The 15,124-nt window shown below is 36.6% G+C and overlaps 1 protein-coding gene across 12 annotated transcripts in view; it reads right to left on the minus strand.

Moving 5' to 3' along the window:
* Positions 1-15,124, minus strand: part of TCF4 (transcription factor 4) — a 414,802-nt gene that overhangs the window by 53,960 nt on the left and 345,718 nt on the right. For 7 of the 12 annotated variants that reach the window (XM_081315673.1, XM_081315672.1, XM_081315669.1 and 4 more), the window contains 3 exons: positions 11,634-11,686; positions 6,451-6,556; positions 51-184 (listed from right to left, as the gene is read on the minus strand). In XM_081315673.1, the coding sequence (XP_081171799.1) occupies positions 51-184; positions 6,451-6,556; positions 11,634-11,686 (293 nt within the window). The remainder of the gene's footprint in view (positions 1-50; positions 185-6,450; positions 6,557-11,633; positions 11,687-15,124) is intronic. The other 5 variants (XM_081315665.1, XM_081315671.1, XM_081315670.1 and 2 more) reach the window with 1 other exon arrangement.

Below are 15,124 nucleotides of genomic sequence, written 5' to 3' on the forward strand. Positions count from 1 at the left end.
ATATTTGTGGCACACACAGACTGACACATAGTGCTGATTAGTAATCTTACCAAGCGGTCATGAGGATGAAGACTGCAATAGCTACTGGACTGTGGAATATGAGATGAATTGCCCAACATTCCTCCATATCCAGGAGGATTCATTCCACTGGATGAGTTCCATGGATCACTGCTATGGTGGCCGTCTGTAAAATGTACAGAAGAAAATATGGCTTCTCTGAACACTCGGTTCTCTGACTAACATTCTGAGGCTGTGTTTTTAGTAAATGTTAAAATTAGCATTCTAATAGGGTCTGATGAACGCCTTATGTGTCACAGTGTTGGACAGCAGTTTACAATAAAAGACAGCAATCACAACTGGGAAACTGTATTATCAACCTTCGTCTCATAGAAGCCACACTGATCTTATGTAACTACATGACCATGATTAAAAAAGTTTTCTAAACAGGAGTATAAATGACATTTCTGAAATCACCACTGATTAGTCGGAGATCTTCTGTGCAATTTTTAAAACATTTCTATTTTTTTTATCAGAAACCCACATAGTTGTGACCTATATTGTTATTATTCCTTGCTTGATAAAACTGGAACCTAACATATTTTTTAAAGAACATTTAAATAAGAGTCTAAGTAGATTCTGTCTTTTATTTTAGCACATAAATATGTAAATATTTTGATTCCAGGACTTGACTTCTTGGCCAACTACATATCCCAAAGTCATATATAAAATATTTATGAATCAGAACAGAGATAAGTATGATTTAGGGAGCTGCTCAGAAACCTCTTTTGTAGATAATTTTACCAACAAAAGCTAATTGGAAAAGATATACATTTCAACTTAAAATAAATTTGTCTCCAGAATTTTGTCATTTCCACCTTTCAGTTGATGAACCCTTATTTTTTGAACTGAGATGCTTGGCTTAAGGGAAGAATTGAGAGATAGCTAAAACTACATTATGTTATGGTTATAGATCAAAATACAAGGATCAACTAAACTGCACTCATTATTTTGCAATACGTTTTAGAGTAAAATATGTTATGAGCAATTTTAAGATAAGGCATAAACACGGCTATTTTCTTCTTGACAATAAATTGGTGCCTAGTTTAACAAAGCAGTCTGGAGTGTGTTATTTGAGTTTTGGCTATCCAAAAGATATCTAATGTACTACTCATCAAGTGATCCAAGAATATGCAGTTATGCTTGTCCACATGAAAAGTACAATAAAGTCAAACTTTTAATGGTATAAGCCACAAGGGTAAGTTTTAAGGTTCTGGGGAATGTTCCTGAATCTGTGGGTCAAATGTGACACTCTGTCTGGTCACTGGAATCTAATAATTTCTGACTTGTTGCAAATTTATTTGAACATAATCCAAAACTCAAATCAACAATGGAGAAATTTGAAGCATCTTCTCTTTGATCTCTACTTTCAAGGAGACAGCAAACTGTTAACAAGCATTAACTGTTAACAAGCGAGGCCATACAGAAAGTAATCTTTAGCTTAAGTTGGAAGTATTGATCCATGTCTACTCTCTATCTTTAATAAATCTATGTCAATACACTGGGTCATAATGGGCAACATGAAACAATTTTCTCCAAGATTATGCCTGGGTTGCCCATAAGAGGTAACCACCTAAAATTTAAATAAGGATCTGACCAACAATAAATGTAGCTGGGATGTAACTTGACTCCTCTAGCACAGAAAAACGATGCAATATCTTTAAAGTACCTTTGTCATTCTGTATAATGTATCTGGTATATGTTTGCCCTCTAAGAGGCATCACTTCCAAAATGTGTATGAAGTGTGATACTTTTAGCACATTCTAATTTTTAAAGCTAGAATTCACTTTCAAATTCATGGTGTGTAAACTTGATCAGCACTAAAGAAACTAATCTCACCCCCCTTTTTTTAAGTGTGCCAGCTGCATTGCTGGTTCTGATTAAAGTTCTGGAAAGATTACTCATTCCTAGAGTGACGAGTGAGATACCTTGGCTAGCTTACAAAGATAATGTGAAAGTGATAGCTTCCCACTGCTCTTTGTTCTAATTACCTGGTATTCAGTAATATACTTTAATACCCCCCCCTTTTGTTTTTATCATCAAAACAACAGAATGCATCTTTGGTTAGGCTAAAAAAATAATAACTTGTCCAAAGTCACACATTGAGTTGGCTAATTAAATGAGGATCTACATGGAGGCTTGTCCATTAGATTCAAATACTCTAATCACTATATAGGTTATAATTGAATTCATTTAGCTAACATGGATAACAGTTACTGATAAGACACATTAATTATGAATTTCCACCTTTTGATAAACTTCCAAGATGGACATTCCTTGCACCGTTGACCTCTGCAGGGAGAATATAGCCATTTGATTGGTCTGGTTGGATATCTAATGGATCCATGTGGTTTCCAGAAGATGCTTGAGGAGTTTCCTGTGGTCTTGGTTGGCCTAATTGAGTCCTGAAATATAGAGGTGGCTGTGCCTTTTAGCAAGATTGCTCATAAGGAGCCTCCCCTATTTTCCATCTAGGGGCCCCATCCTCCACTTAGAAACTTTGGGAGATGAAGCAATAGAGTGGCAATTGCATACAACAAGAGAAAAATACGACTGAAAATATTTATAAACTCAACTTCAAACCTATATGATGAGTAAGAGCAGCATAGTCTCCATGTTCCATTATTATTATGATATAGGTTGGTGACCATGAGGGCAAATTTGACCAACAGTTGAAAAGAGATACTTTGTTGAGACTGGAAAACCAAACTTGGGGAATAAGAAGCAATAGCAAACTTTTCAGTTAGGGTTCAGCCTCTGACATGGGAATGAGATTGCATCGGTTCCTGTTGTTGTCTTGTAATGATGTTTTGTCATGGTCCTACTGGATCTCTCAAGTACCTTCAATACTACTGATCTCTGCTTCTTTCTGGACTATCTGTGAGGGTTGGGAGTGAGGGAAACATCACACAATTCCACACAGCTGGGCAAAATCAAGGAAACACAGATTTCTGTTTATTGCTCATTTGGGGGTATATACAGAATGTCAAAAACTGCAAAAGAAATTTTCCACCCTCCTTCATAGTGCTTTCATTAAGGTGGAGTCTCTTTGAAGTATCTGGAATGTTTCTTCCTAGATTTCTGGCCACCTGGGCTGAATTCTTGTTTATTTGATAAGCTGCTGTCTTTTGATTGTTTATGTCTACTTTCCCTTTTCTTCTGAAAGGCTGAATTTTGCTCCCAGGAAAGTAGACCCAGGAGGTAAAATGAGGATGACATGATACTGGTGATGTTGTGGATTATGAACTATTCTTGTTTAAGTTACATTTTGGGTGCTTTAATTCTAAATACTATATGTAGGAAATGTAGCTACTCAGTGTCAGTCTCTAAAACTCTAAGCAATGAATAAATGTGGGAAGCAATAGTTGTAAACAAATCTCTATATTTTAACAAAAGGAAGCAGCAAAAGAAACACAACATTTAAAGAAGCTAGTACATAAACAATGGGTTATCACAGCTTAAGTTCACTGTGAATAAGTATTATAAATCACAAAAAAATGTCTAAGGTTTAATTTTTGTTTTTCCCTTAATTGTTGTTTTGAAAAGATATTATTTCTCATCTCTGTTATTGGTAATTTTTCTGCTTGCCTGACATGAAGTCATATAGTTTATCCTTCCACTCCCGGCCTTTTCTTTTTCACTCTGTTGTATTTGTGTCAAGCTAACTATCAACACATCTGGCTGAAATGATCTCTAATTCATTAATGAAGTTGGTTCTGAACCAGTTAATTAGGTGACAATGATTACTCTGAAGGGTGGTGAAAAAGTTATATTCTCTGGAATGAAAAAAAGTATTTTCTAGAACATTCATAACGCCAGTTATCTGCTAATAATGTGGGCGCGCCGGATTTATGGAACCATCTTCCGGTTGAGCTCCGGATGGCGCCCGACCTCCGCTCCTTCCGGCGCAATCTAAAGACTTACCTCTTCGAACAAGCTGGCCTGGCCTGATGGGATGGGGTTGGGTTTTATTAATGTGTTTTAACCTACTTTTTAATGTGTTTTAACTTATTGTAAGAGTTGTGGGCATTTTGTTTAATCTCTTTTAATTTTTGTATTTTGTCTTTTAACATGTACTGCCCTGTTCACTGCCCTGAGTCCTTCGGGAGAAGGGCGGTATACAAATAATAATAATAATAATAATAATAATAATAATAATAATAATAATAATAATAATAATAATAATAATAATAATAATAATAATAATAATAATAATAATAAATAATAATAATAATAAGTGTCTGATATCTCTTCCACAGAGATGCAACAGAGAAAATAAGCAAGAGATCTCTGAGAAATTAAAATATCTACAAAAATAGTTTGGCTTTACCTGATGTCCTTTATGTGGTTGATCCAAAATTCTAATAATTTGGCTTCTTTTCTCCCCCCCCCCACAACCTTCTCATTATTCTATTGATTTCTATCTTTATTTCTTATTTTTTTATTTTAGTGTATTAGTTTTCATATGTAGTGAAAAGCTGTATATGTTTGTTTGCATAAATACACAAAACACTTCCTATATTACAAAATGAAACTTAGCTAATGGATAACAATAGATAAACTGATAAACTGAGTCAGAAAAGCTCAAAGGGAGAAAGCATTGGCAAATGCCCCTAATTATACTTTAAGCTTAGTTTAGGTGAGAAGATTTAAAATGCAAAGTCAAAGAAGGAAAAATTATTCGAAGAAAAAAATATTTATTTTTAGTTATTTTATTTATTTTGTTTATTAATTTTTTATGCCACCCATTTCCCTATAAGGATCTACAATTTAAAGGAAGAAATAAAAACTGCACCAAATTCAAGGGGAAGGACAGTGAGAGTGGATGAGACAAATTAAAATTCTTGCCGCTTTCCCCCCCCGTTTCTTTCTACTTGCATTGGTCTGGAGCTTCCAGCATGGCCAATGGATGTATGAGAAAAGTTGGTTTGTGGGATTTTCATGGAGCTCAAGCAAAACTATTGTTATTAAATACGGATGTAGAATATAATGTTCCTTTTAATATCATTTTTTTCTCCATCAATGTTTAGTTTACATGTAAAGATCTCATTTTTGAGATTATATTAATGGTGAGTGGATGACTTTTCTCCATGTTTGACTGAGTATTCCTTAGATTTTTCTGATCAATGTCATTGTTCTAGCAGTTGAATATTGTTACAAACTATTTGACCTACAATGATAATATCATGTGGTAATTCTTTGAAGTGAATGCAAAGAACTGAACATGTTCATCACATTAGCTGTTTTTATACAAAGTATTTTTGAGTGTATCCAACATTAGGGCGGCTTCAAGGTTGTGATTCAAACTGTGCAGGACAGTAAGGCCCACTGAATGCGACTGACTTACAGTATGCATCAGATTGTTTTTGCACATCTTGCTGAATGTGTATCTAATCAAATATTTCCACTAGAGAAAATTAAAACTATCATTATTTCTTGAGCACTTTTATGCTCCATTGCTGTTCAGAGTTCTGAATGCTGGATCCTCAGTTGAACAGACGCAGGTCTGTCTGTCTCTCTTATATATGTGTGTGTTTGTGTGTGTGTATGCATATATATGTGTGTATGTATGTATATATATGTGTGTGTATGTGGATCTTTGGTCATTCGGGTTTTTCCCCGCGTAGAATTAAAGGTGTAGGAGCAACGTTTCGACAGAATCCCATCCGTCATCCTCAGGCTGGTGGCTTCAGCTTCCTTCTTCTGGGAGAAGCATATGTGTGTATGTATATATATGTGTGTATGTATATATATATGTGTGTGTGTGTGTGCACGCGGACACACACAAACACACATATTCAATTGAACAGATCTATAATATAAGTCTCATTTCAGATCTTACCATTGTAGGCTAACTCCTTAATTTCAAGTGGAAGAAGATATATGTTTTTCTCCCGTATTTACCACCCTTCCCAATGAATGTGAAGATCTGGTAAGGAACAGCTCCATTTTGTCCCAGGTGCCCAGCAATTTATTTTTGCATCAAATCACAAGCACATTCTCTATGTAGGAGTCTCTCTGTGTGTGAATTCAAAGTGGCACTAATACTATTATTTCATTTCAGTATGTTCGCTTCCATAAATATTTGGAATAGCAACAAAGTAAGCAATGTTGCATATTGTAAATTAGTATTTGGCAGCAAAACTGACCGTACAAAATGTTTATTAAAAGATCCCTTTCAATCTGCAATACGTCTTGTGGCCTTGATTGTCCTTTATCTGTCTGGCATGCTACTATGTAACCCTTAGCTTTGAAAGAGAAATCAAGATTGCCTGGAAATGTCCATCTGGCAGGAAACTCTGTAAACAAAGAACTGAGCTCAGGACTTCAGTGTCCTGTCCACTGACCCTTAAGGACATGCATCAGAAAATCCCTTCTATGACAACATCCTACCTTGCATGAAGAAAGAACTAGGAAAAGTGCTGGCTGCTGGTTTTGAGGATGGATAGCCGGGTGAATCCCGATTGTAATCGGCAGTGCTTGCAGAAGGGGCATAAACCTATGGACAGAAAGAACAAGACCAAAAAGTTAAATGCACTAATATCTTTCCAAGAACTGGGATTTTAAAATGTGTTAAACGTACATGCAGCCTTAAAGCAGCTACAGATAAAAGGAGAATGAAAGAACAGTAGGACCAATAAAATAAAATAAATACACCAATAAAGAGAATCAGACAGCTCCACTGTTTGATTCTCCTTATTAGTATATTGCTGTAGTTAAAACCTACTTTAGCAAACAATGAATCTACTACTGAAACTCTCCTTTTATAACCTTCAATTGGACAGAACAGTGCATCATAGGGAAACAATTTTTGAAAATGTAACTCAGATGGATTATCTTAAAGAATGAGTCCAAAATCTGGAACCCAGGACTACTGTGGGACCCAAATTTGATGAAGTTATGGCCTTTTCTGCATCACTGCGCTGCCAGTCTCCAAGATCACGTGATTATCATTTCCAATGTGCCCTGCCAGATTCCCACAAGGAAAGTCAATGGGAAAGATGGCAAGAAGTCAGAAGTCTCCTCCGCTCCCACTATTTTTGCCTGCCTGTGGTCATTCTGTTTCTTTTTTAGGTCAAGAAATGTCTTTGAAACAATGAACCAACAAGGTCACGGTTTGTCTAGTACAGGGATAGGCAACCTTGGCTCTTTTATGACTCGTGGACTTCATCTCCCAGAATTCCTGAGCCAGCATGGCTCAACATGGAAACCTCTCCCTTTCCCCTCAGCAGGGCTGGCTTAGGAATTCTGGGAGTTGAAGTCCACGAGTCATAAAAGAGCCAAGGTTGCCTATCCCTGGTCTAGTACATAATAAAATGACTAAAATTTTCTCCATGAAAACCTCTCATATTAAGGGATCCCACACCTGGCTCCCCTTTGCAATGAATTCAGATGCTGCGAGTATAGACTTAAAAGGCCCACCCTAGTATTCCCATCCAATATAAATCCAAAGATATATTGACAAAAGAGAAGGAGAACTTATCACTCAGGATGTTTTCTGTCATCTAAATAGCAGTTTTGTGGTTTAAAAAAAATCTACTAAGTAAGACATTAAAGGTTCACAATTTTACTGTGGCATGCCAGCTTTTTATTCAGTTATTTTCTTAAGAATTTTTTTTTTGAAAAAAGCATAGATGGAATCATGATCCTCATGGGAAACACAAGAGATATTTGGGGCCCTTAGGAAATATGGAATATCAGATTTGAGATGAAAAGGTATATCATCAGCACACTGTTAACAGAGAACCACTAAATTTTATGAACAATCTGTTTTATGGCCTCCAGTTTTCTCAAGGAACTTTAGACATAGCTTGGCCCAAGTACCTAGTGAGTGTCTGTGGTTGACAATGGAACTGAATCTTCCTGAGTATCTCTGGTCCTAGTCTGATACCCTATTATACCACATTGGCTGAATCCCGTTTATTTTCATTGTTGCAAGGAGGCAGGAAACGCTGGTCGTATATTTTTTTCAATCTGTTACACATTTTCATCCCCTGTATTATCCTTTACTGCCTCTGTTTTCCAATGTGAAAAAAGCTGTGGAAGCACTTTCTTGAACATGCTTTCTCTTGGGACTTGAAGCCAAGGGAGATGCTGACCTCAGGGAAATGAGAAGACATACATTCTGAAGTTTGATATTATTGCATGCCCTAGCACACTGTTCAAAAATGAAATATGGTAGATTGGGGGGAAAATGAAGTGCTTAGGTTAGGCTGCATCTATTCAACAGACAATTTCTTCCATTCCTGAAATGAAATCTATCTAGCCCTGGAAATCTGAATTGATCTATATATCATACTTGATTTAAAAACCCAAACAGTGGGTCTTATATGATTATTATAACTAACTTGAATTTAGTCTGTACTACAAACGAATGCAAATTTCAATTTAGTCTCTACTCTTTTAAAACAAAGAATGAAATCGCACATGATGAATAACTGGTATGCAAGAGAGAACAAAAAACAAGATCAGAATGTTTCTTCTTGATTATATTATTTTGAACAGAGAAATATTATTATCCTATGGAAGACACAATCATGCAGGCCTTTCTAACCATATTAATAGCAGAACGCAAATGCAATTTACTCCCCAAATGCCTTGTCACTGCAGAACTTTGTATCTGCTCATACTTTCTTAGTTTCAACCCATAAATTCATCACCTCAGGGATGAGGATTTCTGGCAGAAAACATGAAACAAGCTGTAGGAAATAAAATAGGAGTTGATAGGAGAGATACATATGCAGTTAGTCCTCAACGTATGACTGTGTTGAAGCCTGCCAGTTTTTATGACCTGTTTTTGTGGCGGTCATTAAGCAAATCCATTGCTCACTGTGGAGTGTTTTTGCCAGAAACCAGAAATAAATATTGGTTTTCAGCGAAAATGTTAATCATGTTCATCTGACTGTGGGAGGCTGCAAACAGCTGTAAATGCAGGCCCAATGCCAAGTGCCCAAAATGTGATCATGTGACTGCAGGGGGGGGCAGCCATTGGAACTTCAAAACCGGGCCATAAGTATCTTTGGGGAGGGGGGTTGCTGTAATTTCAGTTACTAAGCAACCCGTTCTAACGCAGGGACTAACTTTACATCAGACAGCATATATGTCAATATCTATGCTGAACTTGGGAAGAAAAAAATATTGTTGTATAGTATCATATCTTTCAGACAATAAAATAAGGCATACATTATATCTGGAAGAATTGTAATATCATGAATGTAATTTTTAAAAAGCCTTTAAATTGCTCTATTATATGGAAGTAGAGTTCAAACATTAACAGAACAATGAAAGAAAGCAACAAAACATTCCTTTGTTCCTAAGACTAGAAATGGAATTTCAAAAGCATGACTCAAAAGCACTGAAAGTTCTAAACATATCCCAGGATACTAAACCTCCTCATTTTTTGAGCTCAAAATAACTAGTAAAAATCCAGATCAGCACAAGACCACCAAAGCAGTGTGCATGCATTTGGGGAGTTGGGGCACCTCTTTTTTACTGCTCCGCATGTTTGTGAGTACAGTAAACTTAGTAAATATGCCAAAACGTAATTTACTTAACATTTGTTTACTAATAAATTCTTTCCAGGGGTGAAAACAAACTTTCTATTTAAAAACTTTGATTTCTTGCAAGTGCCTGGACACTTCAGTGTTCATGGGTTGTTGGGTTGTTGTTTTTTTGCATTTGTTGACTTTATATATACAGATATTTGTATATTTAATGTTTCTGTTTTTTAAGATCTTCCAATTCCAGATGGTCAGGAAAACCAAAACATTCTCATTATCTTGATGAAAATGGACCTTCCTCCCTCCATTCTGAAGCAAGCAAGCAGATCACAAACTAGCCACGGTCTTATTTGGATATTGACAGGTTACAGCAAAGTGAATGGGAAAAATAATTACAACTACAAACCAGAGGGGGAAAGGAGAATACAAATATACATCATATAAATAGGACAATAGTTTGCTTCAGAGAATAAATGCTACAACCAAGGAGACAGATCCTAAAAATAATGACTGATGACCATAAAAAAGATACTATGCTTCAGTGTATATTCTTGCATAAATGTTCTCACCATATTTTAATGCTTGGATACAAAGCACTGTTATAGCCCTAATCATAATTATTATACAGAAGTAAGTTAAAAGGCTTTTGGGGGAAGTATTTGAAATAACTGTGTTTTAGAGAAAAAGCTGATGCATAGAGTCCAAGGGTGGAAAAATGGTAAATGGTGATGTCATCTTTAATGCTCTGTCCATTATGTTTTTGTTAATTATTTATTAAGCAATTTTATTATATGCAGAGCCCAAAGGACAATTCAGCCTTTTTTTTAAAGAACCAGAAGTGCTTCTATCATAATTAACCACTTGCAGATATATCCACATAGGCTAAGAGCAGTATAACCCTGTAATCCATCCCATTTCTATAACCCATTTTCTGGATTCACATCAAACCGAAAGATATTTTTAATTGGATGGAAGGACGTGGCTGAATGGGCAGGCCTGCATGTTTTTTTTAAGTTGTGGTTTGCAAACTAATCTAGGAGAAAAATGTCTGTGAATTCAGGGTATAGTTAAAGTATCCCTGAGCATCAGGAGCACATCAGGAGCACAAAGAAAGGCCGTGCTTCTGCGATAGACCTGGCTGGGCTATTTTCTGGTCTTAGGCTGTGCCATCTGGAATTGGGAAGTTTGCTTTCTCATTCAATACACTCCACCGGAGAATAACAAAGAAAAGTCACATTTAGGTTAATGGCTCCTTTAGGGATTGATGTGGCAAGCAGTAGCAATCACTTCACATTCCAAATGAATGAGAGACTGGATAGCTGAACACTGTTTCTCAACATAAAATATCGTGCACGTGCACCCATGTGCGCCTCCCAACCTATTAGAACAATGAAAACTCTTTCTTCTAATTCCTTTGCTTTGTGTTTGGGGATAGCATGGATAAATATACACACACACAATCTGGTAGAGACAAGTTCCCTGAGTCTGAAAGCTCAGAAGACTAAACTTCTGGTTCTGATGACTGAACATCAGATTGCATGGTTCTGATCCTGCAACATTATACTGGGACATGTATATTTGCCTTCATTCTCATTCTCTCTCATTCTCTCTCTCTCTCTCTCTCTCTCTCTCTCTCTCTCTCTCTCTCTCTCTCTCTCTCTCTCACACACACACACACACACACACACACACACACACAGAGTACACTGAGCAATGAAAAGCTCCTCTTATAGCTATTTATCCTGGACCTGTGTTTGTCTGTCTTAGTCTTCTTTGTAGGGTGCAATAGAGGACAAGGGTTGTTGAAGTCCAGCCTGAACAGAATCCAGTTAAGAGGGTTGTGGGGATTGGCCTTCAGAGAGGTATGTTATGAAGAATGAAATGAAAAAAATCTGGAATATCACAGTTGTACTGGCAGAAAGTCTGTGTTTTCCATATTCTCATTTATAAAAGTTTCCCGAATATAGTAAAAAGTTGTACGAGGGAGAAGAATATGTGAATCTTTTCTCTACATACATATGGAGATGGTTTATGAGGTTGGTGGAAATCAAAAAGAAGCACTGGACAAAAATATACCTGATTATTTTGCATAATGGGTAGAAGTTGTTCAAATGTGGTATCATGGGAATCTGAAATAACAAAAATTATTATAAATGCCTGTGTTCTAATAGTTAACTACCCATAAGAGAACATTCAGTACTTCTGGGATATGAAGGAAATAACTTCAGTAAAAAAATTCTCTCCAAATTCTTGGAAGTTTCTCATAATTGGGGTTTGCAACCTAGAAATGCAGATCTAAAAATATTCCATCTTTTCCTGGGAGAATCTGTCCATCATAAATTATATGGTCTATTTCAGACAGAATGATTTCACTCCACAGAACCATTTTTACTGGGCACAGTCTGCCATGCACTCTTTTCTATATTATAAAGCAAAATCACCTGATTATGTTATATTCCCGTTTCCTGACTATTAACCAGAATATCAGATTTAAAATCGTGAATTTATAGTTGTAGGTTAAACTTATAGATTTTCCTGATTTGGATTTGATTGGGATATGTGCTTGATTTGTACCTGCATGCAAGCAAACTCCTTTACAGGTAGTGCTAAGGTATGACCATTCAATCAACAACCATTCAAAGTTACGACACATTATTAACCACTGGCCATCATGTGGAACTCCCATGGTCATCTGATTGCAATTTGGACCTTTTGCAACAGGCTCCCACTTACAACAGCTGTAGCATCCTGCAGTCAGATAATGACCAATTCCAATCTTCCCTGCTGGCTTCCCACAAGTCAATGGGGAAGCCAGCAGGGATGGTTGCAATTCAATCCAATAAGCCACTCACACTGCTTTTTCTCCCGAAAAGCCCCATTATAGAATACAAGATCTCAGGAATCTTGTACTCCATAGACCCCTCCCATCCATATACACTCCATAGCCTGTACATGTGTCTGCAGAAGGACCTCATTGGCAGTACCATGTCTCTAGCGCCCACTCGTAGCCCTTGGTAGCCCACTGATGATGCCTGCCCCCTGCCCCCTGCTGCACCAGCACATTCCCCCACATTCCCCTTTGCCTGGAACTCCCACTTCTTCCAACTTCATGATTCACATAAGTGATACAGTCATGTGATGTTATGCTTTGCAACTGCATCACTTAGCAAATTCTAGCGCAAGGATCTAATAAGGAAAATATTTGTAGCTCAGGGTTGACATGACAGGTCTTTGGTGCTCTCTGAGCTTGCTTGTTTTCTTGAAGACGTTTCATTACCCAAACTGGGTAACATCATCAGTGACTGATGATGTTACCTAGCTTGGGTAATGAAACATCTGCAAGAAAACAAGATCAGAGGACCAGATTATAGGATTATTTGCACTATGGATAAAATTCCAATAGCACCACTAGCTGTGGTATGAAAAAAACTACAAAGGTTTTCTTTTAACTTTTCAGCACCCATAAATGGCTGCTCATTATACTGGAAAAAAAATGTAGCTGAAAGTTACTTCCTTGTAAAATAAGCTTTTCTTCGGAGCAACTTTGGACAATTGTGTCCCTATATGATATCTCTTCAGATATTTGAAGATAATTTTCATGTTTCCCCAAAGTCTTCTGTCCTCCCAGTCAAACATAGCCAACACCTCCAGCTACTCCCTAAAGGTTTTTCCTTCTTATTCTACCTTTCACTTTTTCAATGAGATGCCCAGAGGTGGACCCAATAATCTAGGTACTGTCTGCTCAAGGCACAACAGGGTGGAATAGTTATTTGTCAAAAAGGCACATAGTCTATTCCGATTGATACTTAGATGTGGCTTTAAGTCTGACTACAGGCCATTAAATTCCAGATGAAGATAATAGCAATCCAAATTATTCCAAGAAAACTACTATTTTAATTATGCATGAAAACAGAAACTGAGGTCACCTTGGGGAAGCTTTTAGCTTTAGTTCTACATACCGTATAGCTGCCATCAATGCAATCATGTCAACTAAAAAGCTGCAGGACACTCTAGAAATGACCCTCGAAATTTTGTCTTTTGGTAGGAATACTCAAGAAATATGAGGCCAGCAATGTGCGATGAGATGAGCAAGAAATTTTGAGCACACTGGAATGCAACTGGGCAGAATATGGGCAGCTGGTAGCACTCAGTAAGATAAAAAAAAATAGGTGCGTTGAAGATATAGGTTGACTACTATTTCTCCATTTTGTGAGTACAGCAGATAGACCAAAAGGAAGCACCTTGAATTGGAGGAAATTGTTTCCTAAAGCAAACCAAAGAAATGGACAGTGATCTGACTAAATTGCAAAACATAAATAAGATCTATCTGACTGATATGTTGTGAAGTTACCCAGAGTTGATCTGGACTTGGGCAAACATCAATCAACAGAAATGACTGATAATGATCTATACATACATAGTCAAAGTAGCAGTGGAATACAACCTATGACTCTGCCATATAAATTTTTATCTCCTGGTGTAATGGTCCTAATGAATCTTAGGGGACTTACTCTTAGCATCATGACCATGATGATCAAATTTACAAGTATTCCATTTTCTTATAGTAGGAGACATGGAAACCAGGATGTTATGATTTTTATCCAACAGTTTTAAGACTGCTTGATTGATCGCCTAGAAAAGTTACTTCTACAGAAGCAATTGAAGCCAAAACAAAAAATTATAATGCACCTGCCATAAGAAACATTGCTGTGACAACACAAGTGTGCCCTCATGTAAACATAAAAGTTGCAAACTTACTGTTTCTAAAATCTAAAATACTGTCTGGTTTCAAGGGTCCAAAGATGCTAAGAGATGCACCATAGGAACAATGGTTAAACACAAAGTCAATTATGTTCTCTGTCTTTTGGAAAATAAGTTAAAAAATGAAAAAAAAAATCTGGACAAAATGAAAAATGTTCAGCATGTAACGTAGGAAGAACAACCCCCAGATTCTATCATAATACCAGATCAAAGTTTAGTAGTAAACAATGGTAAATTGTATGAGCATGCAATGAGAGGTCTTTCTATAGTACTACTAAACAAGTTTATTTCTAGAGTGTTCCAAGGCATGGGAAGACCATCCATGTGATCAACTATGAAAAAGTTAGCCTTGTTTGATGTTACCATTACGTCTGAATAAGGATGTTGTTATTTTCTACCATCTTTGACCAAAATACATTACACAGAAAATATTTCTTAAAACGTCCCCTTTCATGACCTATTTACAGACAGAATGAGATTCTTAAACAAATGATTTCACATTATTTACACCCTGGTACATTCCAGCTCTAATCTCTATTCCTAGAGCAATTTTATTGCCTACTCACTTCCATATGCTAGCATCCATTTGAAACTATGCTTCAAAGAATTCACTTTGTAAATAGTACTTCAACAAGAATATGCTTTTGAATATTTTCAGATGAGCATAATGCAAATTCCAGTTCAGCTTTCAATTCAAAATATTCATTAATATGAGCAATCATACAGCACAATTAATGAATTCTTGATTACTGGTTGGTGAAAACATATTTGTCAGGTCACAGTAATTGCAAAAATAACAGCATGTT

The sequence above is a fragment of the Vipera berus genome (assembly GCF_964194415.1).
Source record: "Vipera berus genome assembly, chromosome: 2".
Lineage (NCBI taxonomy): Eukaryota > Metazoa > Chordata > Lepidosauria > Squamata > Viperidae > Vipera > Vipera berus.